At 45.3% G+C, this 27813-nt stretch overlaps 2 protein-coding genes across 10 annotated transcripts in view; both read right to left on the bottom strand.

The window, feature by feature from the left end:
• The window catches only part of LOC140900294 (bone morphogenetic protein 8A-like), a 44601-nt gene extending 38721 nt beyond the window's left edge, over positions 1-5880 (bottom strand). The window contains exon 1 of the mRNA XM_073317362.1: positions 4984-5880. Within this exon, the coding sequence (XP_073173463.1) occupies positions 4984-5389 (406 nt within the window). The 5' untranslated portion in view covers positions 5390-5880. The remainder of the gene's footprint in view (positions 1-4983) is intronic.
• Positions 5881-10365: 4485 nt separating this feature from the next.
• Positions 10366-27813, bottom strand: part of MACF1 (microtubule actin crosslinking factor 1) — a 257757-nt gene continuing 240309 nt past the window's right edge. For 7 of the 9 annotated variants that reach the window (XM_073317698.1, XM_073317700.1, XM_073317699.1 and 4 more), the window contains 8 exons: positions 27517-27671; positions 27143-27217; positions 25730-25747; positions 22125-22242; positions 16650-16861; positions 15842-15952; positions 12494-12617; positions 10366-11935 (listed from right to left, as the gene is read on the bottom strand). In XM_073317698.1, coding sequence (XP_073173799.1) covers positions 11679-11935; positions 12494-12617; positions 15842-15952; positions 16650-16861; positions 22125-22242; positions 25730-25747; positions 27143-27217; positions 27517-27671 — 1070 coding nt within the window. In that variant the 3' untranslated portion in view covers positions 10366-11678. The remainder of the gene's footprint in view (positions 11936-12493; positions 12618-15841; positions 15953-16649; positions 16862-22124; positions 22243-25729; positions 25748-27142; positions 27218-27516; positions 27672-27813) is intronic. The other 2 variants (XM_073317701.1, XM_073317695.1) reach the window with 2 other exon arrangements.

The following is a 27813-nucleotide window of genomic DNA, read 5'->3' as shown; positions in this document are numbered from 1 at the left end:
GGATCTCTGAGGGCCAAGTCATCTCTGAATCAGGCCCGTCGACCATCATCTGCAACGCTCTGTTCCACGCTAAGTAACTTGGGTCAGAGTAATGTTCTCGAGGGGCCCTTCCCTCCCTCTGTTCCTCAGAACTCCTTTGTATTAAAGCATCATAGATAAAATAAATAAATGTCTTGAGAAAGCTCAGCCCAGGCTGGGGAGCTTTCAGCATTACTTAAAGAGGGGAGATGACTAGTGTCAAAGGCAGGACAAAGCCAGACAGCTCTTGCTCTCTCTCCATTTGCACATCTCGTTAGAGAGCGTTCAGGGCGTAATGGGGGCCCAGGTCCTCAAAGGTATTTAAGCTCCTAATGCCCACTGATTTCAATGGAAGTTAGGACGCTAAATACGTTTGAGGGCCATCTAGTCCAGCCCCTTGCGCTGAGGCAGGACCAAATAAACCTAGACCTTCCCGGATAGGAAAGTGTACAACCTGGTCTCAAAAACCTCCAGTAGTGGGATTCCACAACCTCCCTTGGAAGTCTATTCCAGAGCTTAACTATCCTTATATTGTAGTTAGAAAGTTTTTCCCGTTATCTAACCTAGATCTCCCTAGCTGCGGATTAAGCCCATTAATTCTCGTCCTACCTTCAGTGGACATGGAGAGCCACCATCCTCTTTATAACAGCCCTTAACATGCTTGAAGACTGCTCACCAGGGCGCAATAGAGCAGGATAATTACCTCCTGTGTCTTGCATACAACACTCCTGTTATTACACCCCAGAAAGATATTCGCCTTTTTCACAGCGACATCACAGTCTTGGCTCCGATTCAATTTGTGATTCAGTCTAACACCCAGATCCTTTTCAGCGGTAGCCAGTTAGTTTCCATTTTGTAATTGTGCATTTGATTTTTCTTTCCTCAGTGAAGTACTTTGCACTTATCTTTATCGAATTTCATCTTCTTGATTTCAGACCAGTTCTCCAGTTTGTCAAGGACGTTTGGAATTCTAATCCTGTCATCCAAAATGCTAGCAATCCCTCCCCGCTTGATATCAGCCACAGATTTCATAAGCATACTCTCCATTCTATCTAAGTCATTAAAGAAAATACTGAAAAACAGCAGACCCAGGAGTGACCCTGTGGGACCCCACTAGATACATCCTCCCAGTTTGACAGCAAGCCATTGGTAACTACTCTTTGAGTACGGTCTTTCAACCAGTTTTGCACCCACCTTATAGTAATTTCATCTAGACCACATTTCCCTAGTTTTCTTATGAGAATGTCATGTAGGACTGTGCCCAAAGCCTTACTAAAAATTAAGATATATCACATCTACCACTTCCGCTCCCTCTCCCCATCCACTAGGCCAATAGGAAATTAGGTTGGTTTGCCATGGTTTGTTCTTGACAAATCCATGTTGGATATTACTTATAACCCTATTATCCTTTAAGACTTGTGCCCACTTACATCAGGGCAGATCTGGCCCTGTATTTTGAAGTCAGTTCTGATAAGGGTGAATTACTAATAAACTGCTGCTGAAAATTAGGTGATTTTATCATCATAGTCCGCTTCCACGATGCACAGACGCTGTCATGTATTGGAACAGATCTGAACCTGAATCCATCCTGCATCATCAGACATTACTCAGGGCACAAAAGGCCCTGTCTATCCTGGGCCAATCCTTGCACATCCTCTATGTTGTTACGTCCCGCAAGTGTTCCCTCTCTGGGTACGTCTACAATAAAAAAAAAACCCACAGCACCAAGTCTCAGCGCCTGGGTCAGTTAACTTGGGCACAGGCTGCGGGGCTAAAAATTACAGTGTCACATTCAAGCTTGGGCTAGACCCTCTCCCCTCGCAGGGTCTCGAGGCCGGATGTCTACACCGCAACTTTGAGCCCCGCAGTCCGAGCCCAAGTCAGCTGACCTGGGCCGGTGGCAGCTGTGCCATGGCCCTTTTATTGCCATGTAGACGGCCTCTCTGAGCACTGTTCGACAGAGGAATTCTTTCAGCGGCCTCTTTTACATGTTCCTCCTCCAGCTGCTTAATGGCAGGCCTGCCACAGCAGACACTCAGTCTTCACTCTTAATGCATGTCCCCAATATTTCCACCTCCTTTTCTGCTGGATACATTTGGAGCTCATGGGTTGCTGAACTTGCCGACCGAAAGTCAGCATTTGTTATAAATCCATTCCATTTAATAGCCAGCCTTTCCCCAAGGCCGTTGCTTTTGAAGGCATTTGTCGCCGTTGGTGGCTTTCCACCTTTCCACATGGAATATCAGGGTTGCAGGGGACCTCAGGAGGTCATAGAATATAGAATCATAGAATATCAGGGTTGGAAGGAACCTCAGGAGGTCATCTAGTCCAACCCCCTGCTCAAAGCAGGGCAAATCCCCAATTTTTGCCCCCATCCCTAAATGGCCCCCTCAAGGATTGAACTCACAACCCTGGGTTTAGTAGGCCAATGCTCAACATCCACATGTTAAGGTGGAAATCACTCTTGGCTTACAGTTTCACAACTGGTCTTTAAACTGGAGAGCATAGAAGAGACGAACCTGCTTAGACTCACCCAGGCCTGTCCCCAGCAGGGACCAAGTTACAGCCGAATTTGGGCCAAACAGGCATTTGCCGTGCTAGTTTCTCCCCCTCCACATCCCACCCCATTTTAGCAGGCTTCTCACTCAGGCTAACAACAATGTATTTATTTCCAGGACCACTGTGATACCTTTTGACACTGAAATAGAGTCTACACCATAGGAGGCCCTCTGACCCACGGGCCACCACAAGTCACTTGTGAAGTCAGCTTTATAAACAGGGGATAGCATCTGGAAGTACCGGCCAGCCTCCTAAAGGCTTTGTCTCACAAGGATGCTGACCAAGAGCCACATCTGTGTATAGGATACCAGCAAGCTTCTGGTAGAACTACTAGAATTAGCCAGCTCTTTATGTAGCTCTACAATAAAGCTGAGAGGTTTCCATTAGTCGCGAGGTTTGGTCTGTGGGGTTTAGGATGAAGTTAAATTTAGTAGCGAGGTTTCTGCTCCTGGGGAAGATCTGGTGCGTGGAGAGAGCAGCCCGGTACGGGAGGTGAAGCACATAGCGATAGTACACAAGTAACAAAGTGTACGGTTGTCGCAAGGATGCATCGTGGAACCTCCCCAGACCGACACAGCCGCATGGATTCAAATTATTTGTGTGTCCTAAACTCGCACAGCGGCAGCCCTGCTAGATTTATGGACAGTAAAAGCGTAACTCTGGCAGAATAATGTCATTCTATCATCTCGCGAGTTTAGCCAGGCTACCTGCTGCTGCTTTTGTGATGCCACCCAGCCATGTTTTGCCTCCTGCATGCCTGGACACAGGCACACAGAACCGTTCAGGACCCTTGGCTAATGGGATCTGAGTGAGTTCTAGTAGGTTTAAATTAGTTTTAAGTTATACACCAGTCTAACAGTAAATAACCCTACCAGGTTATTATTGTGTTTCCCTGTGGGGTGCTGAGAATAAAGTTTTAGGATCACAGGAATTGTCAGATTGGATCAGACTCAAGATCCATTTAGTCCAGCTAATTCAGAGGAAGGTTCAAAAACCCGGCAGCAGGCAGATGTGGTGCAATCTGCCCCCCTCCCCCCACCACACACACACACACATTAGGTCTCACCCTGATCTGCAACAGGGATTGGCTTATGTCCTGATGCATTAGGTTTAATATGCCTTCCACAAAATTTGTTTCAATTAATTATGATGATAACACTGGATCTTCCTATTATTCAGATGAAGGTCTAATTCCATTTTGTTAAACTTCTGGCCTCATTGACTTCCTGTGGCAATGAGTTCCAGAGTCTAATTGTTCTTGTCAGGTATTATATAGCACTTTTCATCAGAAGGGCTCAATGCACTTGACAAAAGGAGGGTCATGATCATTGTTCCCATTTCACAGATGGGGAAACTGAGGCACAACAAAGGGACGTGACTTGCCCAAGGTCACCCAGCAGGCCAGCGATGAGCCAGGAAGAGACATATCTTTCCAATCCAGTGCTCTAGCCATTAGGCCATATATTAGATCTAGCACATTGCAGAGTCATGTAAGACTGGAAGCAGTCAACAGGCCCTTCATATCTACGACGGTTTGAGGACAAAGCTGTCATCTCCACATTACATCACCTTTGATATCACAAGTATCCAGAGGCTTAACAGACTACAGAGTAACCAGCAAGTAAGTCCATGCAAATCATCATAAACCAGACCTCATGTGAGGAAATAGCCAGGAGAGAAGCATTGTTAGCTTAGCTTGAAATAAAGGGACAGAAATCCACTCGCAATCTGGGACAACAGGGAAACACTGGCCTTTAGAAACCGGGCCCCAAGCTAAAGGTTGAGAGGTGGGTCCAACACAGATGAGAAGTAACAGGTGTCAGGGATTTGGGGGGTGGGGCTGTGCGGGGGCATAAGTGTCAGAAAAATAATTTGAAGGCACCCAACTTTGAAGGGAGGGAAATTAGAACAATGGGCGGGGGGGGGGGGGGAAATGACAGAAAAGAGCCAGACCAATCAGCCAGGAGACCCGGCACCAATTTCAAGGCAATCTGAGGATTTTAGAGCCCCAAGGAGAGTTGTGATTTAAAGGCAAAGCTGCTCTAAAAACCTTAACCCCTGTATGGTAGAACTGCCCGTGCGCTGGGGTGAAGAAAGCCCTGCAATCAGACAGCTGCTCGGGGGCATTTGGATACAGCCAGAGGGTGGCTGTTCCCTCTCAGAGGTGCGCTGGGAATTCCCCGGGGGAAGTTCTGTGCTATCCAGGGGCTCAGGCCAGGCCAGAGGCTCCCAATGGTCCCCACTGGCCTGGGAACCGGTGAATCTAGTACCTGGAGCCTGTGGGTGGACCGAGACGAGGTGAAGAAAGTCCCCTGAGCAAATGGGGGCAGGTGCCCAAGCCCGGGCAGGCCCCACCCGCCCTCCGGGGTCCTTGTCTCTCCAGCCGCTTGGGCGCTCAGCACTTACCCATGTTGACAAAGCTCATGACCGTGTCCGCCCGGCTGATGACTCTTCCCAAAGGAGGCGCCTGGATGCTCAAGCTGGTCAGCACGGGCCGGGAGACCCCCCGGCCCCAGCCCGCCTGATCTTCCTCTTCGTCCTCCTCCTCCTCCCTGGCCATGGCGTGGTAAAGGTCCAGCATGAAGAGGGGAGCGGAGGAGGGCAGCTTGCCCCCGGCGGAGGCCTTGGGTCGGGGTCTGCCCGGCAGCCCGAGGATGGACAGGATCTCCCGCTGCATCTCCCGCTTCTCCCGGCCGCTTAGCCGGCGCTGCAGGAAGCTGGAGGCATGGAGATGGCTCCGGAGGAAGCTGCTGTTACCCAGGTCACACAAGAGCCCCAGGAGCCAGAGCAGAGCCCCGCAGAGCAGCCGCATCGCCTCTGCCGGCCGGGGCCGTGCGCTCCGCTCCCGGGGGCGCACGGGCTCACCAGCTGCCCATTGGCCGGCGCGCGTGGGAACGGGCGGCCGGGGCTTGGGATGGGTCGTGGCCAGGCAAGCGCCAGGTGCGGGGCCTTGCGGGAGCCTCCTCTCCGAAGGCGGAAGCTGGAAAACGGAGCCAAGCCGCAGCAGCGCCTGGCTCAGGCTCTCCCCGCCGGGCCCGGGACGCGGAGCTGCCGCGGAGTCATTCAGCCCGCCCGGGGGAGCCCCGGCCAGCGAGGCGTCGACAGCAGGCGGGCACCCCTCTGCCCTGGGGCTTTACGCGGGGAGCTGTTGCTGGGTGTGCGCTTTAACCATCGCCAGCGCCCGGAGCACGTGTTTGTACAGCAAAACCCTCGGCCCGCCCCCGGGCTAAAGGGGCCCCCGGCCGGGCGGCTGAGCGCAAGCGGAGGCGAGCTGGGCTAGCTCAGGGCGCAGCTCTCCAAACACCTGGGGAGGAGCGCGCCTGGCGCGCTGGAAACACCGAGCGAGGTGGCGCCCCGCAGCGCTCCCTCCCAGCCCAGCACCCCCGGGCTCCGCTCGACCGCTGCCCTCCTCCTGCCTCCCACGGGTTGGCTCTTGCGCTGGCCGCGCAGCTGTGCGGGATTTTCATCCCCCTCCCCCGCGAGAAGGGGCGCCCAGAGAGGAGGGCTGCCGGGAGGCCAGCGGTTCTGCGGGCGCAGCGCTGGGCCCCGCCGAGCGAGCAGCGAGGGGCTGGCCCTGACCCCGGCCCCGGCCCCGGCCCCAGTCTTTCGTCCACGGCAATCGGGGTTTCCAGCGAAACGCTGAGCCTCAGGGGCCAGTGCTCCGTGATCCGGCTTTCCCTGCGGCACAGGGCCCTGCTTCCCACCAAGGCAGCCGTGTCGGGACGGGGACGACAAAAACCCATTTTGACCCCAGAACGTCTCTGCTCTGCCACCCCCTCCAGCCCCGCTCTGCTGCCGGCATGGCAATAAGCCCCACCCCGCGAAGGGGGGCTTTCCTGGGCCGGTCGGTCCGGGGTGAAGGTGGGCTGGGTGGGCTGGTATCCACTGCCCTCTCCTGGCTCGGCTCTTAACTGGGACACTTCGCCCTCCTGCCTGGAACGGGGGCTAGAGTCCCAGGTGATGCTGAGCGGAGACGTGTCTCTTATACCGACCTGCTACTGAAAGGGAGAGGCTGGGTGGGTCTGGACAATCTGCACAGCAGACAGGGAGGTAGGCAAACGTTTCTCCAGCACCAGTTTCTTACAAAAATGCAGATTTCGGGCATACATTCATGCCCTCTCCCCTCCCTTTTAAAATCGAACCTGCTGTTCCCACGGTTTCCAAACGAAACATTTCAATTTTTTATTCAAAAGCGGCTTGTTTAAAATTTTACTTTTTATTTAAAACTTAAAAACCTCAGAACCAAAACGAAACAGTTCAGGGGAGGTGGAAATGAAGCTTGGCTCCTCCTGAACCAACTCAACAACTGGTGTGCTGAGTTTTGGGTTGACCCAAAACAAAACTTATTTATTAGTGCAAGCCACCAAACGGAGAGGGGGAAATAGGGTTTGCTCAGGTCTATGTAGAATGTCATTCCCAATGGCGAGAAAATGTGTAAATGAGACTCCACCCTATAGGCAATACTGTACTTTTCAATTCTACCAGTGGGTTAGCCTAGGAGGAGTTTCTGGGAACCACTGGATTTCCATCCATGAATGTGTTTGGTTTACAATGCCCACACAGGACAATCTGAAATGATGGGGTGCAAGAACAGTGTTCAACAAGTGAAAACTGGAGTGTAGACTAGTGTTCAACAAGTGAAAACTGGATATATTCAAGATCAGAATCCATGGGCGTCTTAGCAAAGATAAGCACATTTTGAAATGAACTGCAGGCCCATTTTACAGCCTGGGTCTGCTGCAGTGACCTTTGCTTAAAGAAAGAGCTTTTAAAAATGTGTCACTACACGGAGGCAGGTGCTAGTGACAAGTACTGCTCAATGCAACCACAATCAGTAGTCAAGGGACAACATTTAAGACCCTAATAATTTCAGATCACCCCATGTTTAAAAAACATTGCTTTGCTTGGAGGAGCGCTGACTCTCAGGAATGCAGAACTGTTTATGCTGTTGCACGGTGGTTAGGTACCTGAAGGGACCGAGACAGACACCAAATGTAGTTCTGAAAACAGGAAACTTGCAAAGCCATACCCGGTTCAGCTTGTATTGCATCAAGCCCATTGGCAACACTTCAACAGCAACATTGAGGAAGCTAGGCTTTGAAGGGACAATGCTAGTACATCGTCTGTGACGCGTGTGTATCACAGACACTTCAAAATGGATTTGTTACATAGATTAGAGGGTTAAGAGGAACTTGACCAGAAGAATTCTGCTCAGCAGCTGCAGACTTGTGTAGTCTAATGTACATTTTTACACACACTGACATCTGAAAAGCAGGTCCCCAAGGGTTGAATTTAGGGAATTATCAAGTTTTCTGACATCGATAGCCAAATGTATTAATATTTTACAGGGCCCATAAGCGTGCTCGGTGCCTCTCCGCTAACACTGAGCCACAACCCTGCCTCGGGGGCTTGCAATATAAATGATGGACCTGAGATTATACTTCAGATGAGAATGTCACTTTCATTAGGAAGCACATAGGTTACAGATACCACAGCGGATGTAGCAAACAACTTTGATGCAGATACGCTGAGTGTACAGTGAGCTCGGGGGGGAGGAGGGGGGAGGATTTTGGAGTTCTCAGATATTCTCTTGAAAGAATTCACTTTAATTTTTTCCTTCAATGCATTTTCCCCCTTATATGATAAACCTTTCATGCAATCTTTCTGAGGCACAACACAGCACAGATTTACATTCAGGTAGACAGTCAATACATTCAAGTACAAATAAAACAGCCATAGCTGTGGGAAGGAGAGTTGCAGTAAACAGAATGGCTCACGGAGTAGAATGCGTAGTCATTAGAGACAGGCCCTTCCAGGAAGGTTCAGGAATCAAGAGTTCCTTGTTCCTGTTTAGCTTAACCCAATTTGAAAACGGGTTCAAATAAACAGGAACAAGTCACTTTTATTCCAGATTGAATGCCCGCACCTGGAATTAGTCAAGAATAGCTACTGCACTTTAAATTTACACCCTAGCTTAATCTAAAACCACTTTCATGCAGAGACAAGCCCTTGAAATGAGATTTGACTCAAGGAAACAAATTAGCCTGAAGCAGGGGGCTGGGGGCAGATGTTAAAGGCAGCATTCACCACTTGTGACGAGGAGAGAGAAGGAAGGAATCTGGTATTTGCGCACCACGTAACAGGAGCATTAGAGATACGTTCGGAGAAATATTGCCCTTTCTCCTTGCCTGCTAAATCCAGGGAAGGCCTTGAAGACTTTTGGACTAGATTCCGTAGGAGAGGAAGCCAGGGAAGACTTGTGGGAAATAGGAGCAGCAAATTATACTATACTGAGCTCAAGAAACAAGCCAGTGTCTTGGAAAGTAGGAATTACTGGCATTGGGAGACTTCAGCATGAAGATACAATGGGGTAAGACAGGGTTAAAAGAAGTGAAAAGAGTTTTGAGTTGAGTGCACCTAAGCTCCTGCCACTAAGGGTAAATCCGGAATTGGGGGTGGGGTGGGAATCAAGTTTGGGATGAAGATGGTTTGGTTACTAGAGACAGATTTACCCCTGGCATTAGTTAATGCCCAGGCTTGTAAGCAGCCACACGATCAGCTGCTGTGCACCTTACAAGCCAGGTGCACCACGTTCTCACTCCCCGCAGTGCAGACATAGGAAGAGGGAATGTGATAGGAGGGGGGGGGGGAACTTGGGGTTTCCAAGTCAACTAGATCTAGATTTTAGTGCCTTGCTCCCCTAGGGCTAGTACTGACTTTACACAGCTTGGGCTAGAGGGACCTGAAAACCCAGTACATCCCACAGCAGGATACAAATTGCATTAATTTCCCTGGTCCCATGCAGCAGTATGGACGAGCTGGACTCTTGGCAATGACAGGCACCTTAAGACAACACATTGCTTTACTTCCAATAGTACAGCCACATGCAGCTTTTAAACTGGAGCAAGGTTTGGCTGGATCAGCTGTATAACCTTAGATTGCTCCCCGCTGTTCTTGTGCTTTGCAAGCCAATTTCCCCCTGAGCTTTCACTTTCTATGGCTCACATTATTCACCTCTGTCTTTAACGACTGCACGTTCTTATGTATTGCTCCACTGTGGAACCGACCACTTATCTCTCCCCAGACAGTCCATCGTTACATCATACAGAAGATTATATTAGCATGCTTCCCTGGGATACACATGTAAAAAAAGGGAAAGAAACTAATAAGGATAGGAAAAGGAACTAATAAGGATCTCAAGACCATATTTTGCCAAGTAATTAAATAACCCAAACCATCAAACATCTCCCTACCTGGCAAGCAAGCAGCTCATTCCTCTTAAGTGTGGACCTTGCAGCAGTTATCCAGACCCTTGGTAGCTCCATGCTAAATTAGTGCAATACACTTCACCTGGAGTTCACCCAGAAACTCTTGGCAGCATGGAGCACAGCTGCTTGCTTTCTGAGTGGTGGAGGATGGTGTGAATTCATAACCTACACAAGTCTCTGCACCGATTTCTATTCACTTGATATCACTCAGTGGGTTGAGTGATTGTTAGAGTCCTGATGTCTTATGCAATAGTTATTGGAGAATCCACCACAGCACGTGGTTTGATTGTGAAATGCCGAGATGGCAAAGGAATAGGAAGCATAGGAATGAAAGAGCGGTGAACCATACATTCTAAGCAGGTCTCCCACATGTGCTCTCAAAGGCAACTTTTGCTGTCTTATAGATGCATTCAAAATACATTTTTATCCAGCCATGCTGCTTTTGCCTTGTAAGAAAACGCTGAAGCTTGAATACGTATGTTTATAAAGCTCGCACTGTGGAATAAAACACGAAGCAAGATTGTTATTACTGCAAGCAATTTTAATACAAAAAAACTGTTTTAAACAGTTCATTGGTTGAGCTTCAGTTTCTGCCTCAATTAAACCAATTGAGAGAATCACACAGCAATATGGTCAGAGCTGAAGAGGAACAATATTTAATAAATACAGGAAGTCCAGATAGCCCCTCCCCAGACCCACCCGCATGGTCACTTGGTCAGTTGTTTTTATCACAAAGAAAAGTCGCATACAAAAGCGAGATAGGACTTGCTAGCAAGTGCGCTGGTGAGACTCATTTAAAGGACAAGCAACGGTGCATGTAAGTCCCAGGTTTCTTCTAGGAGCAGAGGTGACGTAAATCTCAGTCTGGTTTGAAGTCGAATGACCAGTCAAATAATAAATAGGAAAAGAGGTGCAGATAAATAGCAATTCTGTAACAAACAATGTGAGTCAGTCTCTTATGCGAACTGACTGGGTGGCCATCCAGAAGAGTCTTCTAACAGGTAGGACAGGAAGTGACAGAAGCACCTTTCCGTCCCATCCTCTAAAGGACGTATCTGTAGGGTTGCCAACCCAGCGCTCTCTTCTGGACAGCTTTAAAGTTCTACCCCCCAAACCCATCACTATTATTTGCTCTTTAAAAGCATAAGTGCTGGGACAGTATTTTAAAGACAGCATTTGTAATGAACCCCGTTACTGTAGCATGTGCAAATGTTATTAATTCAAACAAACTCCGATTTCTTCAGGTAAAATCACATAACCTTTAAAAAAATGGAAGCAGACGCCCAAAATCCCCTCACCTCATGTGTCTCTGTTTGAGGTATCCATGATTCACAGAAAAAGAGAGTTCCTTGAACACTGTAGGATTCTGGTTTTTTGTTTTTTAAATATAATTTATCTCGCTGAGACAGCAAGTCAAGTTTATAAAGAGGCATTTAGGAACAATCCTAAAAGATAAAGCAGGTTCACACCCTGCACCGCGCAGAAATCCTATGTATAATTTTTTTCTTAACTTTTTTTTTTTTTTTTTACACTTTCACATCTTGACTTTTTTTGCTTGCTTTCCCTCTCCCACATTTCAGTTTTCTGGGCCCCACTGTGAATAGGGGTGACCAGGAGGCAAATTTTATCTACATAAATATTCACATGAAAATAGTAACTTACAAAAAAGAAAAAAAAAAAACCCAAATAAGGCAGCTTCATAACACAATTATTCTTTTACACTTTTAACAATATAATTTTTCCCGTTTAGAATAAATATACATCCAATGTACGTGGCAGGGTTAAAAATTGGACACAGGTTTTTGTTTTGTTTTAGGGGGTCTTGGTACAGTATTATCTCTTGGGGCCTGGAGTTTTGGGGGTGGCAGTAGTAGGTTTCTTGGACATGGTTGGGATTTTGGAAGGTTTTGCCAACCCCCGTCGCGAACTGCCTTGACCCCCTGCCGCACTGCTTTCTGAAGTGTCTGAACAGGCTGACTGAGTTTCCAGAAGGTCAAAATCGGAGGCATCACTTCCCCGCCGGCTGCTGGCCCGACTCCCTGCCCGACTTCCAGCACGACTTGTGGGACGACTGGCTGTTTTTTTAGGATCTGAAATTAAATCCAGGTATTTGTGACCCCGCTGAAACACCTCCCCCTTCTAACCCTTAGCAAATGGACCCCACCTCCCTTCAGTACCGCCACCAGTCTGCAGACCCAACAATAGCAGCAATGTTATTAGAAGACTGTGCAATCAATACAGGATCACTGATCGCTCTATGATCTACGATGACAGTGAGCAACTTTGCCTAAAACTTTAAGACTCGCTGGAGAATGTCACAGCTTGTTTCTGGCTGTTCTCACTCCAGGCTCTGGGAGACAGAGGGTCTGTGGTATGAAGCTTTTATTCTGAACACAATTTAAAGGAAATGCCTCTTAAAATGCATCCCAAACTACTCAGGGTCAAGGCAATCACTGAAACATCTCTACTACAAGTGGATAAACAGACCAGCCTGTATAACCATGTCCTTTCGTTTATCCTAAGCTATTACAGATGGTCAGTATCTTATCCTTTCTCTCGACTGGAATCCATAGACAGGGACAGCTATGAAAGGAGATACCACATATTTTAGCATCCATTACAGGTAAAACGGTCAACCTAGCACTTACCAGCCCGATTGGTTCTGGCACCTGTAGAGACTGGAGAGGAACTATTACTGGTATCACCCGCAAGAGAAGTTCGACTAGAGTGAAAAGTTGGTCGCTTCAGCTTGCTGCCTGCAGATGGAGTCACCTTGGAATAAAGAATGCATCGAGAGTCTTTTAGACGTCATGGTATAATTCACTTTGTAATGGGTTAATATCAGAGGTAGATCTCGGCAACAGGATTCCAATATATAAATACCACCATCATCGTAAAGGTCAAGGAGAACACATACAGTAATTGTTTTATTGTTCCACCGAAGCCTCGTCCCTGAAAACATCATACCCATGGTGGCTTTGGGCCCTCAGGATAGCACTACATGCTAGTGCTTTTCCCTGCAAACCCATTGTTAATTATTTTGTTTAGTTTGACATGTTTTTATATCTATATCGATCCATCTCTGACTAAGCTACAGATCTATCTCAAAATACCTGAAATCTGTCGTCCATCTTAAGGTCCAAGTACTGTTTTGGGTCAAAAGCCACACAAAAAGTCACATGAAATCCTGGGAAATTTCTAGTATTTAAAAAGTCCAGAACAATGATAAAGGTTAGTTATGTTTTGGTGAAAATATGCTGGGTTTTTTTTGGTGAAAGTGTGCCAAATTTCAGTCCCAAGTGACATAATAGGGCCAAGGGATTTCAGCCTAATGTATATAAATTGGGACAGACAACCAACAAAGAGAATTTTAAATATTTTTTTTAAAAAAATCCAAGACATTTGTTCAAGCACTGGTGGTGAATGAACACGGGAAATGCAGGCCAGAAGTTCTCCACCATAACTGAAAGCTTCTCAGTGAAGCTTTATATGCTACTCGCACTCTGTTTTCTGCTAAACAGTGTGCTCTGTGACCTTTACGATGTTGCAGATAAACACTAGAGGAAGCAACACACACAAAGCTTTCTCCCACTGTTACTTCTCTTGCCACAGAAATAGGAAGCCAAAGAAAGCATGACTGTAAGTCAGAATAACATCTCTGAAGAAGAGAGGACTCCTGAGTCCTATTGGAAAGAGCAGCTCCAAGTTTCTAAAATAAACCTAGTGCTGGTTTTAAGACAACATAAAATAATTGCAGGAAAACAGCCACCCAAGGTGTTACATCCAAGCCTGCAGGTACTGGGATTCTGGCATTTTACATAAGAACAGCCATACTGGGTCAGACCAATGGTCCATCTAGCCCAGTATCCTGCCTTCTGACAGTGGCCAATGCCAGGTGCTTCAGAGGGAATGAACAGAACAGGTAATCAAGTGATCCATCCCCTGTCGCCCATTCCCAGCTTCTGGCAAACAGAGGCTAGGGACACCATCCCTGCCCATCTTGGCTAATAGCCATTGATGGACCTATCCTCCATGAACTTGTCTAGTTCCTTTTGGAACCCTGTTATAGTCTTGGACTTCACAACATCCTCTGGCAATGAGTTCCACAGGTTGACTGTGCATTGTGTGAAAAAATATTTCCTTTTGTTTGTTTTTAAACTTGCTGCCTATTAATTTCATTTGGTGACCCCTAGTTCTTGTGTTATGATGAGTAAATAACACTTCCTTATTTACTTTCTCCACACCAGACCCTCTATCATATGTCCCCCTTGGTTGTCTCTTTTCCAAGCTGAAGAGTCCCAGTCTTATTAATCTCTCCTCACATGGAAGCTGTTCCAGGCCCCTTATTTTTGTTGCCCTTTTCTGAACCTTTTCCAATTCCAATATATCTTTTTTGAGATATGGTGACCACATCTGCATGCAGTATTCGAGATGCGGGTGTACCAAGGATTTATATAGAGGCAGTATGACATTTTCTGTCTTACTATCTATCCCTTTCCTAATGATTCCCAAAATTCTGTCCGCATTTTTGACGGCCGCTGCCCATTGAGTGGATTGTTTTCAGAGAACTCTCCACAATGACTCCGAGATCTCTTTCTTGAGTAGTAACAGCTAATTTAGACCTGATTGTTTTTTTTACGTATAGGTGGGATTAGAGTTTTCAATGCATTTATCAGTGTTGAATTTTATCTGCCAAGTTGTTGCCCAGTCACCCAATTTTGTGAGTTTACCAGCACAATGGGCAGACTGATTCAGCAGCAGCTAACTATCCTTTTGCAATTTTCAGTTTGTGTCACCATAAAAAGAAATGCCTTTTAATAGTTGGAGGGTCGCTTTGGAATAAATCTTCTGACAAACAGCTGGAGAGAGATTCTCCCAAACGCCCTCTGATGTGAACTGGAGAGATTTTAATTTCTTTCTGTCTCGTGAAGCTACAGCAAAGGGAGAGGAAGCAAAGGGAAAGTCAAGGAAGAGGACAGATGCCTCCTTGGATACATGGCAGTTAAGTTCCATTAACATGTTTTAAAGTGCTGGAAAAGCCTTTGAACAGGACCAAAAACAAACCGTGGAACGAGGTTTTAAGAAATTTGAAAGTAGCTCCCTCTACATGCATTTCTCTCTGGCACTTTTTTGTTTTGAGAGCGACTCTCCAACATTGTCAGTAAATCCTGGAGCTTTTGATCCTGGCCCTTGATCGTACTTTATAACAAAATGCAGTATCTTCCCAAAGTCTTTCTTATGGCAACATGTGGATCATTTCTTACATTTCAGAAACTACACCTGACTTTTTGATAACAAAACTTCGGAAACTATTTTCAAGAGAAGATCAAGAATGGGAGACATGACAGACTGCCGGTATGTTAAACCTCCAAAATCTACGTTAAAATTCTGAACCACCACCAATTCCCAGAGGTCAGAAAATTCTACGTTCAGGCTGGAACTTCAGCCTGAATTCACTCCGCTGTATGAAAGTATTGCAGAGGCCTCGCATCAGTGTGTGACGTTATAGGACACAGTAGATCTGCCGAAATACGCCGAGAGATATGTGTACTGCAGAAACCTATGGTAAAAGTGGTTACTGGGCATGCGCTGTGGCTGATTTTCAAGTGCTAACTCGGTGATTTTATTCCTATTTTTAATATTAAGAGATCCCTAGTTTTCATTATGGTCTTTTTTTGAATGCTAAAAAAAAAAAAAAAAAAAAAAGTGGCTAAAGCCAGGAAGTTACATTGAGTTTTGCAATCTGATAAATTACTTGTTTTAAAATTGCTCAAAAGGGGTAAAAATTGATTTCAGGCATCTTGTACATTGAGTTTCATTCTTGTGTGAATTTCTTTTTTGATCCGAGTTAGGAACGCCTGAAAAACGCCCACAGTCTTAGCGTTAGCTGTGCTAACAAGCGCTGCTATAATAAAAGAAAAGCATTCAGCAGGAAAAGGAAGCAGCCGCGTTCCTTCCTTTCAACAGGTCCTTTGACCAGCAGAGCCATACTCTACCTCGGAGCTGGACAGGTGGGAGTCGGAATTATCGAAGCCCCTGTGAGGGGTGCCAGCTTTACTGTTTACCAACCAGGGTTTGTCATAACAGCGAGAGAAGTGATGTGGAGTCTGTGAAATGGAAAATCCAAAGGAAGGGTAGGGAGAAAGGGGGGGGGAAAGAGGTGAAAAGTGAGTGAAAATGGAACAGAAAAGTATCCGAAATGGGAACAACAAACAGAAAATACATAAATTCCAAAAGAAACAGACGACAAAATAAAATGCACATTGGCACAATGTGGTGAAAAGGAGACACAAAAAGGCAGCCACTTCCTCCTTCATGCTAGCCGGCTGCTCGTGTGAGCAGTGATGTCCAAGATAAGTCTGCTCCTATCGCACAGAGAGATGGCAGGGGAAATGCGGACTGGTGGAAGATAGGAGAATCAGCAATGGTCCCAAGAGTTACAATGTGAGAACGTAAAAATAAAAACAACCTCAATCGGCAACTCAGCCTTTCCTGAGACGTGTTTACGTTCTCTCTACGAATGGTCACCTACCGGCAGGTGTAGTGTATACAAAGCGGGAAGAAACTTGTGGCATGAATGATTTAAATATATCGACTGTGCAGTCAATGGGTTTATCCCTGCCTCAAGTACCAGTTTTAAGCCAAGTTCTGCCATTCAGGTGTCCACCAATGAAGCATACATTCGCCTATTTTCTGAGTCTCCCCGCAAAAACCTCTCCTACCTAATGCTTCAGCTCCTGGTCTCCTTGGAATGGGGTCTGAGTAGGCGTGAGCATCAGGAAAGCAAAGGAGTATCAGCCTTACCTTGGCTCCACTCGCAGGCGTTGCTGGAGAAGATGGCACGGACGCGCAGCTGTGATTACTCTGGCTTGCACTAGAGCTGGAGCGCGTTGGGGAGGCAGCCCGGGAGGAGGGTTTCGACCTTCGACCCCGTGACCTGAAAGGCGTCATTCCCTGCGAGGCTCCCTCTGGTAAAATAAACTTCTCTCTAAGTTCGAGGTTGGTCCTTCCTCGTGCTGAAAGAGGAAACAAAGCATCTCCTGAAAAAAACCACCCCTGAGGCGTTTCACCCAAGTCCTGCTTAGCCCCAGGAGGACATCCCTCAGACATCCACGAGACTCCATCTCTGACCTACAATGGACGTCTTGCTCTCATCCTGGCCACAGCAGAGCGAGACCAGCGCAGCATTCTCGCTCCGTTGCGACGATGTAACTTTGCTGATTGGTTTTTGAAGACTTGTGATAGGCGAAAGAACCCTAGAGGTCCAGGAGTTCAGACAGAATTATGCAACTTTTATGCATGTCCTGGGCCTATTATACAAGTCTAGTTAAAATTAGCACGAGCAGCTGATGACATTCTTAGGACAGGTTAAAAATACTGAATAGAACAGCTCGGAAAGGTCGTACTCCTGCTCTCACACCCAGCGCATGACTATGTGGAGCGTGACCAATTTTCCAAGCTACAACTACTCATATCAGACGGCAAACGTAAAATTTGGATCTGAAAGTCCCAGGAACTGGAAGGTCTCTCTGCAACTAGCAAAGGGGTAACAATGCAGTTGGAAGTTCTACGTCCTGAGATACTAAGAAGATCAGCCTAGGCCAGTATCTCAGAAACTCACCAGGTATATAGACAGCAAATTCATTAAAGTAAGTAGGAGCAAGGCCATGAGCAAAGCCTTACAGGACAAAGGAGCAATATTAGATTCAATGTGTTAGACTTGAAAGACAAAGAAGCCACTGCAGGGTAGAAGCCTTGTTCTGTGATAACCTAGGGATGGGAAGAACCCTGGCACCCGCACCCTAAAACACCCGTAGCAAAGCATTAACAGTAGAGACGAAGAAGCAGAGTTGCACTAGTAAATTCAAGAGCTTATAGAAAGCAAGCCGCACCGCTTCCGAATCATGCTGATTTCAGCAACAAGCCGCAGGTGACAGAAGCAAAGAATATGTAGCATGGGCTTCAAAAGATAATCAGAACCAATTAAAGTCTCAAAGACTGTGTTGAGATAAAGGGACGTATTGACTACTACCAAACCTAAGCTGTTTCACGTAAGGAAGAGACTGTAGTGAGTAAGGACTGCTAAACATTTCCTTTTTTCTTTCTTCCAGAGGGCTGGGTGCGGGGAAAGATGGTTTCCAGTCCCAGACCCCTCACACAGACACACAGTTTACTCTCCCTGGCAAAGAAGTCCTTGTGTTGCATTTGCTTTCCTTCCAGACAAAATGGGCTGGAAGCTTTTCTCCTCTGGAGTCCCTCAGCTCGGCAACATGCATCAGTCCCCGCTTCCCTTGGGAGAGGATTTCACATTCTAACAAGCCTTGTTCTTGGGAACCTGTTCTCGATACACACTCTCTATTCGCCTTTATATTTCTCCACTTGATTATGCCCTAAACAACCCTCCTCTCTGCTTGGTGCTTATATCTTCTAAGCAATGTACCTGCTTATTATGGCCCTTACTTAATCAAGATCTAGTTAAGCTATCTTATTTTGTTAATAAGTCACAAGTCAATTCTTCCAGCCCTCTAATCATTTTTACTGCTCTTCTATGAACTCCTTCCGGTTGGCTGACATCTATCTAATACCGACATGCCCAGAACCACATGGAGTTATTACAGGTACGCTCCTCCGTGGTGTATAGTGGAACTAACACACCCTTCTTCCAAGATACAATGTACCGCAGCCAAAAATATCAGTGGCTTTTTTTTGCTGCCATAGATTTATATGTTACAAAGGCCAGAAGGAACCATTGTGATTGTCTCGTCCGACCTCCTGTACAACACAGGCCATAGGACTTCCCTGAACTGATTCCTGTTTGAACTAGAGCAGGTCTTTTAGAGAAACATCCAGTCTTGATTTAAACGTGGCCAGTGACGGAGAATCCATTGCAACCGTTGTTCCGTTGTTCCCATGGTTAATTACCCTCATTGTTAAACAAATGCAGGCTTGAATCCTAGTCTGAAATTACACTCTCACTCAGTTGGGTGTGGCTCATTCCCCTTTCGGAGAATCCCAGCCGCTGAATGCTGGTTGCGGCCACGCTTCACCATGGGCCTCTCTCACTCCCTGTACCGAGCTCTCCGGCAGAGGGAAAATGGAGAAAACCGTTCAAGTCCCACTAGAAGCAGGAGTACTGTCTTTGTAATGAAGTGTTAGCGACATGTATCTCAACTGTTGCTCTGCAAGCTGTGGTTTCCAGTGCTACCGTGCGGACGTTCATTGCCATTAGAGGTCCTTTGTGGCATTTGAAAGCCACAGGCAAGAAACACAGCAGAGATTCCTTTAGTACACATGGGGAATTCTCCAGCTTATGGCAAAGAACACTAAGAAGAATAATGTAATGTGCCAAGGCAAAAAACACACCGACAACAAAAAGGCCCAGGTTGACCTTACACAGACCTGGCTGTTCAGCTATGAAATACAGGGGAGTCAGATTTTTGTCTTGAGGGAACATCCTTTATCCCTTGTAAAATTCTTCCTACCTTGAGGCTGGATTTAACACAACATTTTCATTAACAAATCCATCATGTAAGATGGTCGGCACTGGACTGGGAGATTCAGAAGACCTGGGGTCTATTCCCAGCTCTGCCACTGACTTGCTGTGTGACCTTGGGCAAGTCACTTTTCCCCTGGGCCTCTATTTCCACTCCCCTCCCCTTTGTTTTGTCTATTTAGATTTGGAACAAGGACTGTATCTTTATGCACTTGCATAGGACCTCGCAGGTAGGCGTTTCTAAGCACTCTTGTAATACAAATTATTTTTTAAAAGGAAGATGTCCAGAAATGGTCTGAAGAAACCACTCTCTGCAATTCACCTCAAGACAGGTAGCATCTGGCCATAGTATATTGTACAGCACAATCACAAGCTGCTTCACTGTCTGCACAGAATAGGAATACATGAGGTACAAGGCGAGCTCCCAGGCTGTCTACACAAGCACATGAAAACTAAACCCAAGACAACCAAGTGTTTTCGAAACTCCCTGTGGAGTAGGTTTTTGAAACTCCAGCCTCATGTACCATCACCATAGTCTATTCTGACATCTAGAAACATCTAAAAAGGAATAATAGGAGCTGAAATACAGTATGACGGTGTCCAGGACTTGACGTGGGAACTTCTCTTATTTTATCAATAGAAATAAATATGTAAACTGAAGCACTGGATTCATCTTATTCATTTCAAATGAAAGTCACACATCAAGCCTCAATGAACTCTCTCTGTATCAAGACGTCTGAGAAAGGGACCGACTGTGATTAACTCTGACCTTTTTCTACCACAGAAAAATACTGATCCAGGAGAATCTCACTGATGCAACATTTCAAAATCCAGAGAAAAATCACTGTCTCCAATTTTTCCATGCAGTACATGGTTCAGTTTTCCAGTCATAAAAATTGTTAAGCTTCCCTTGTTTATTTCCAAATGTTTCTGATTAAAAAAATCAACTCTTTTCGGATAAACTGAAATAAGATCCCTGGGAGCTGAACTCAGTAAAAAAGGAAGGATGGTCCAGTGAGTAGGGCACTAGCTTTAGACATGGGAGAGCTGGGTTCAATTCTCAGTTCTGCCACAACTGCTCTGACACACCTTGGTCAACTCAATTAATCCATCTGCCTCAGTTTCCCATCCGTAATTGGGACTACTACTACAATACCTCACAAGGAAATATATTAAGATTGTGAGGTATTCAGATACTGCGGTAATGGAGGCCAGATAAGTATCTAAGATATAGAAAGCACAACGATCAATATGTCTAACTATGAATCTGAGTTTGAACAGACATATAGTGCGTGTGTTTTTTCCGGTTTCTGACATGCCACTCAATTTTTGGAGAGTCGATTTAGTTAAAACCTGTTTAAAAATGTCTCAACTAGAATATTCTTGATATTATCAACACTGTCTCAGCATCACAAAGGCAGCAGATGTGGTGGGGCAGGCGGGCTGGTTAAGAAGCAAAGCCATTCTTAATGATGGGAGAGGGGGGGTGCCGGCAAGAGTGATAAAGCAAAAGTAACGCCAACCTATCGGAGACTGACTGGCAATCGAAGAGCTGGAATCAGAGCGCTTTATTTTACTTCCAGGGTGGTGAACTAGAACAAAGAAAAACACACACATACAAGGAAACTGAGAGCAGGAGAAAGCAGAAACTGGTCAAGAAAGAAATGCACAGTTGAAGGACAGTTCTTTTTCACCCCATTCAGCGCTGCCATTTTGAGAGGCGGGGAAGGAAGAGTTGGCAACCGGAATCTTGCAGGAAATTTTTTAGGCATACACACACAGAGCTTCTGGAAACAGCACCATTGTCCCTAAAAACACAATGTGAGGGTTTTCTTTCTGGAGGGTGCAGCACATTAGAATCACATTTATCAGCAAGAGAGATTATATTCTTGTCTAGAGGCTTCTTACACCTGATTTTACCTACGTTTGTATGGAATTGGAATGGTTTTTATTAGATTTCTCTAACACACTGGTCATCTATCAGCACATTAGATTTGTAACAGTAACATTTACAGTGGAATCCACACTGACAACTGTTTGTTGTAAAAGATACACAAGTCCACGAAGGCAGGAGTTCTGCTGAATTCGGCACATGCCAGCAACCCAAAGGAAAACACACAGAAGACACCAGCTTTTGGCCATCGTCGAAGAGTGCAGACAACAAATCAAAATGAGGGGTTTAAACTACGAAAAAGAAATGGCCAGCAAATTTGTATGGAAAAAAAAAGGATGTTAACAAAATAATTTTTAGTAAAAGGGATTTTCTTTTTATTCAGGGTAACTAATTTTAACTCCTTGATGCTCAAGGTTTGGATTTTCTGGAAGACCCTTTGCAAAGGGTTCATACTGCAATACTGCCATCCCCAGGTGCTCAAAAATTATGCAATTGGCTTAAAATCATGTGATTTTACACAAACAATACACAGAGTTTTTTTTATTTGCTTTCTGATTTTTGAACTTTCAGGTGCACTCAGATCACATTTTCAAGCTTTTCTCAGCAACCAGGAGGGCGACGAACTTGTTTGTTTCCTCTGAAATGAAAACTGAGATTCTCACCTATTCACATGACTCCAGAAGCTGGGGCTTTAAGAACACGACCAAATATTGATAGACTTGCAATAAATAAGCTTGGGGTTTTTTTTAGTGCTTATTTTCTCCAGATCTTCCTTTATTTGCACAAGCCCACAGATTGATGAAATCTGCTTCAATGAAGCATCTTGTGCTACCTGGCAACTTCACAACTATTGTGGAGATGAAAGGTCCCTGAGAAACAGGTTCTTTCTTACCTCTGCAAGGGTCATTTTTCACTAAAAATTCATCCAGGGCCATCCATCCTCCTCCAACTCGAACCATGACAGTGCTGCGCAAAATACGGACCAGTCGCAACTGCTGGGAATCACCGAACTGTGGAACCAACAGAGAAGCAGTTCAAGCAATAGGGCTATAAAATGGAGACACTGCTCCTCTCCAAAACAGACTGCGTCAGGGTTAGTAATATAACTGCACTGGGGACTATTTGAAGTGCTACCTGTAACCCTAAACATTTTCAAAGCTCTTATTAATGTTTAAGGCTTCTCCAAATATATCAAAAGGCTATATGTTATGTGGGAATCAATTCACTTTGGTGTCAATTTATGAGAATTTTTTCATCTAAAGAAACTCAGGATAATGCTACTAACAAGATTCTCTAGGGCTAATGCCAAAAAAAGAAAGCTGAGAAATTCAAATGCAGGTCAAAGGATGGCCAGGTAGCAAATGAGAGTTTCTAAATTTGATGTTTTGAGGGTTTTACCCAAAGAAACAGAATTTTATTGCTCTGCCTTTCATTTCATGAATAATAATAATAATCGCACTTAGCTCTTATGTAGTGCTTTCATTAGTAGATCTCAAAGCACTTTACAAAGTGGGAGGTCATAGCACCATCACCCCCATTTTACAGATGAGGACACTGAAGCACAGGGTGGGGAAGTGACTTGCCTCTGGTCATGTAGCAGGCCAGTGGCAGAGCCCAGAGTAGAGCCCAGCCACCGGAGTCCCGCTCCCAGTGCTCTATCCATTAGACCACACTGCCCACCGACACTCCTGACACAGTCCACTTTGAAAAGAGACATCTGACACGTCACTGAAGGCTGGCATAGCAAATGCTAGCCGTGCAGCATCAGCACTGTGAATGAAACCTCTTCACCAAGTCTGAGGTGTGAGCATTTCACCGAGCCTCAACCAGCCAGAGAACTCCCACAGGAGAGTCACCCAATGATAGTGAATCTAGAACATAGAAATCTAAGGTTCGAGTCCCAGAATGCTTATTAGTGATTGTAATAAAAAGAAAAGGAGTACTAGTGGCACCTTAGAGACTAACCAACTTATTTGAGCATGAGCTTTTGTGAGCTACAGCTCACTTCATCGGATGCACTCCTTTTCTTTTTGCGAATACAGACTAACACGGCTGCTACTCTGAAACCAGTGATTATAATGTTCATTAGGAATTTAAAATCTCCCCAATTTCAAACAATCATCAAGTGTGCCCCTGAATCAACAAAATCACACATCTCTTTCCAGTTCCCCTGTGCTACCGTTTATGAGACATTTTCATCCACCACCATGCACGTGCTTCTCTTCAGAGCCATCTTCTCCTAATATTTACATGGACATTCAGACATCTAGCAGAACCCCACCTGGACTACTGTGAACAGTACTGGTCCATGTACCATACAGGCTATCATAAAGAGCAGCAAAAATTCCACCCTGTCTTAGGAGCTGAAGCAATGAGGGAAAACGAAGGAGACTGGGTTGATTGCCTTTGAAAAGGGGGATACTTCAACATGATCTAATAGAGGATTTCAGAATTATGAAGGCATTGATAAATTAGACTCTCTTTTTAACATGGAGAAGGAATTAAAAAAACAGGAGACATAATGGAAACTTTAGGAAATGAGGCGTAACTAGGGGAAACTTGGGCAGAATTACTTCATGCAAATGATGCTAAACACTTACTGGGGAGGTAACTGAGGTAAAAAAAAATTACAGATGAGTTCAAGACACATCTAGATTGATTTCTGCAGAAAGAGAGTGCTAGGGGGTATTGGAACAAAGCAGGATTAAGGGTTCCTTTTCCTGTTCCAAACACCTCACATGCCCCCTACTCTCCTGAGACTACAACTCCCCTGTTCTGCACAGCCCTTTCTCAAAGAGTTTCATGCATGAGCCTCATTTCAGATTTTCCCTTTGCTCTCAGGCTTGGGACTGAGCTATGGGGATCTCTAGGGCTCTCTTTCAATCTGTAGCTGCAGGCCGTGTCTGTTCATGAAGGGATCCTGCTTCCATGCTCTCCCCAGCAAGTGGAGGCTGGAGTTTAGTTAGTTTTAGAGCAGTAGGATTCTCAGTTCTGCTCTCTGGAGAACCAATGAGCCACAGAATGGAAGATCTTTAGCGCTAAGCAGTCAGGAGCTGGAGTGCTGGAAAGGTAGGCTGTCTGGCTTCAGAGACAATGATTTTTGGTCTCAAAGTTTCTAGGCTAAATTCTCAGCTGCACCCAGTGTGTGATGGGTACACCTGGGGCCTGGGGCAACACACCTCTCCTGGCGCAGCTGCTACGCCAACTAGCTATAGCCAGAAAGAGCTATTTATGCCTGCTGAGGCTCACTGGAGGACAAGGGCTCTCTGGCTATGCCCCTTTGCTGCACTGGTTCTATACTAACTGAGTAATTCCTCCATGCTAGGGAAATCCTCAGCTAGCTGGATACACTAATTTTGTAGCCCCTTCACTCCAACATAGCAGAGTGGAGAATCTGACCCTCCATGTTAAAAATACAAGTTACATAATTTGCTCCAGTCTTGTAACATTAATTAAAAATTTATTGTTAATAATCAGATACAGTTTTATAGTTCCCTTCAAAGATTTGTCTAGTCACCTAGCTAGAATAAATGGGGAACTGGTTTCTATCCTTTCCTTCACTCAAGAAATTCACATTCCCTTACTTCATGGCACCACATTTAGAGTCCAGCTCTTCAAGTTAAAAATCCTCAGTAGTTAAAATAAATGGATTTCCTTCATTGTTCAAACGGAGGCTGCATTTTTGTGATGAAACACATTACTCCAGTCCCTTTATCAATGGGGTTCCTGTGTTCTTGTCAGCCTTCAGTTACCATAATATTAATCACAGAACAGAATATAAGAGTAGGTACATGCAATTTTTCACGAACTTTCTTCCAGTTATGAGTTACTCAAAGTCGGTGAAGCAGGGGATGAGGGTTTAGTTATTGTTGCCTAAGAGACTGATCATGTGAATGCAGCATTCTCATTCCATAGTGACTGCGTTATAGTCAAACCCATCCAGATCCTGGTATACAGTCTGTGTTCAGAAAATGTTAGCCTGGATAAATTTTGTGAAGAGTGTTACAATAGAATAATTAGCCCTGCCTTGAGTGCAGGGGACCGGACTAGATGACCTCTCAAGGTCCCTTCCAGTCCTATGATTCCTCTAGCAGTAGAGTTAGAAGCGTGAGACAATGTTCTTCTCTGACAATTCCACCATGAGCACTGGGACCTTACACGTTCCCTTTCACATGAATGATGCCATAACCTCTAATACCACTGGGGCATCAGAGGAAGAAGCAATTTGGAGGCTAAATCTCTCCATCTTTGTAGATTTCTGATTTTCCCATTAAACATTTTAATTCTTTCCTCCAAGGAGTTTTGCCATTTGGTATCGCATTTTCAGGTAAACATCACTCTGTATACCATACTCTGCCAAGTAACACAACCAACTCTAACACACCATTCTTTAGATCACATCTTCCCACAGCAACAAGAGAAAGATTGGTATTATAAACACACACCAAGCCATGTTTGTTAAAAGAATGAGAGACAGCATTGCAAGGCACACTGTACCTGATTGCCGAGGAAGAACTACGGAGAGAAAGAATTTGGGTGGGGAGAAGATCAGATGGAGAAAAGAGGAAGAGGGGGAGAAAAACAAGAAAACATTTTATAGGATTTAACAATGCAACAATCATGAAAATCTTAGTTAACTACAGGTAGTTAAAAATCAGGGTACTTGATGTTATTTGACATGCTAACTGTTCTTTTCTGTCCCTACAGCAGAAGTTGTAATTCATCACTTCAAAATTCACAAATAAGGGCTCGTTTACACAACCGTGTGACAAAGCCACCCCCCTCCCCCACAAGAGACGTAAGTTACATCGACCTAAGCGCTGTCCACACTGGCACTATGTCGGTGGGAGACCCAGCTTCTGCCTCTCATGGAGGAGTAATTATGCTGATTGGAGAGTGCTCACCGATCAGCATAGTGCGTCTTCACCAGACACGCTGGTGCGGCTGCGCCGCTGTAGCGCGGTAGTGTAGACTTGCCCTAAGTCTGATATTTGAATGTGCACAAGTGTTGCTATTTTAACTCCTCCATGCCCAAAGCATGCAGGAAACCTGGATGGTTTGCTGCCGGTCCATCCCAGTGAATAATTTGAAATGAAAACATGAAGTACCTTAAAACAGATCCATTACACAAATATTTTGCATACCTTTTTAGAAATGAGCTACATGAAGTGAAGAAAACCATAGGTGTAAGGTACACACATAAAACTTTGAGGTAGTTATTGTCTATAGGTATCTACAGATACAACATCCCCAAAGTGAGTGGGCTAAGCTCTCTCAGAACACTGCCACATCTATGTTTGTCTTGTTCTTGTGCTATTAGGCACATCCAAGATTTAATGCACCAGGAAAGCATGCTGACCCTTAGCCTTCCCTCTTCTCAAAAAGTCACAGGAGAATCTCACAGACCATCTATCATCATCTGTCCATGTATATCCCCTCCATTACACGCTCATGTGATAGAGAAACCACTTGCAAGCTCCCCACCAATAGGATCATACAGTTATGACTACTATCAAGGAATCAGTGTGCTCCATTAAGGGCATATTGCTGCAGTTTCCCCAGAAAGTCTCATCTCTAGAAACCCTCAGATCAACTTGGGGAAGAAGGAACTAGTCTCTAAACTCTTCATGTTATTCCCTCATCACAGAGCCCAAGATAAGTCTATGTCTCAGGTTCCTGAGTGCACGTTATTGGTCTAATCTCTGGACTTAACATCTCAGAAGGCAAGAGGTTAGCATAGGTAAAAATTCTGATTTAATCTTTTAAAAAGTAAGATCTCAATACAGTACGACAGAATCAGGTTGCTTCAGTACAAGTTAAAATGGACACTTCTCCCTGGTAGGATCACACATGAGCTAGGAATTAGGAGAACTTGCGCTATTATGGCAAAGGTGGATGTCTTCCTCTTACCCGATACTTATTCTCTCCAATCTGCTCCACTTGAAACCTCTTTGCACACTTACACTGGGCCACCTGCCTTGTGACCTGTTGCAAACAAGAGGGGCAAAGGTCAGGGATCCGTAGTTTGCATCTCTTGTACTGGATACATGGGACACAACATATTGTGCACAAAATACAGATTATAACAACCTTCACTTTAAAATGTTTTGAATATCCAAATATTTGAACATTGATCTCAAGTCAGTACCACTGTGATTCTCTGGGTGCTCATCAAGGCACAAGTTTCCCCCTTTGGATAGGTATTTTGAGAAGTTGACACACTGAAAAACTGAAGCCCTACATAATGCCCACTAAAATACCACTCTCCTTAGAATCTCCTTTACCTCATCCTCAATTTTGTCGGCATCTGTGGTTGGCCGGTAAGCATCTTTGTTAGGATGGAGAGCAGCCACAAACTCATAGTAATCAATATAGCCATCCCCATCCCGGTCAAAGATGTCAGCCACAGCAGTCATCTCTAACTTAGTGGTGGGGAATTCTGGAACGAAGAAGAAAAACAAATTAACAGAGATGTATTACAGTCTGAGAATAGATAACTCCTTGTATCCTCTCACCATCTGTGCAAAGAGCATATACTCTATATCCCCCCACCCACACGCTTCCATACCTGGAGTCTCCAC

Source organism: Lepidochelys kempii, chromosome 19, assembly GCF_965140265.1.
Source record: "Lepidochelys kempii isolate rLepKem1 chromosome 19, rLepKem1.hap2, whole genome shotgun sequence".
NCBI lineage: Eukaryota > Metazoa > Chordata > Testudines > Cheloniidae > Lepidochelys > Lepidochelys kempii.
This window is presented reverse-complemented; position numbering and strand designations above follow the sequence as displayed.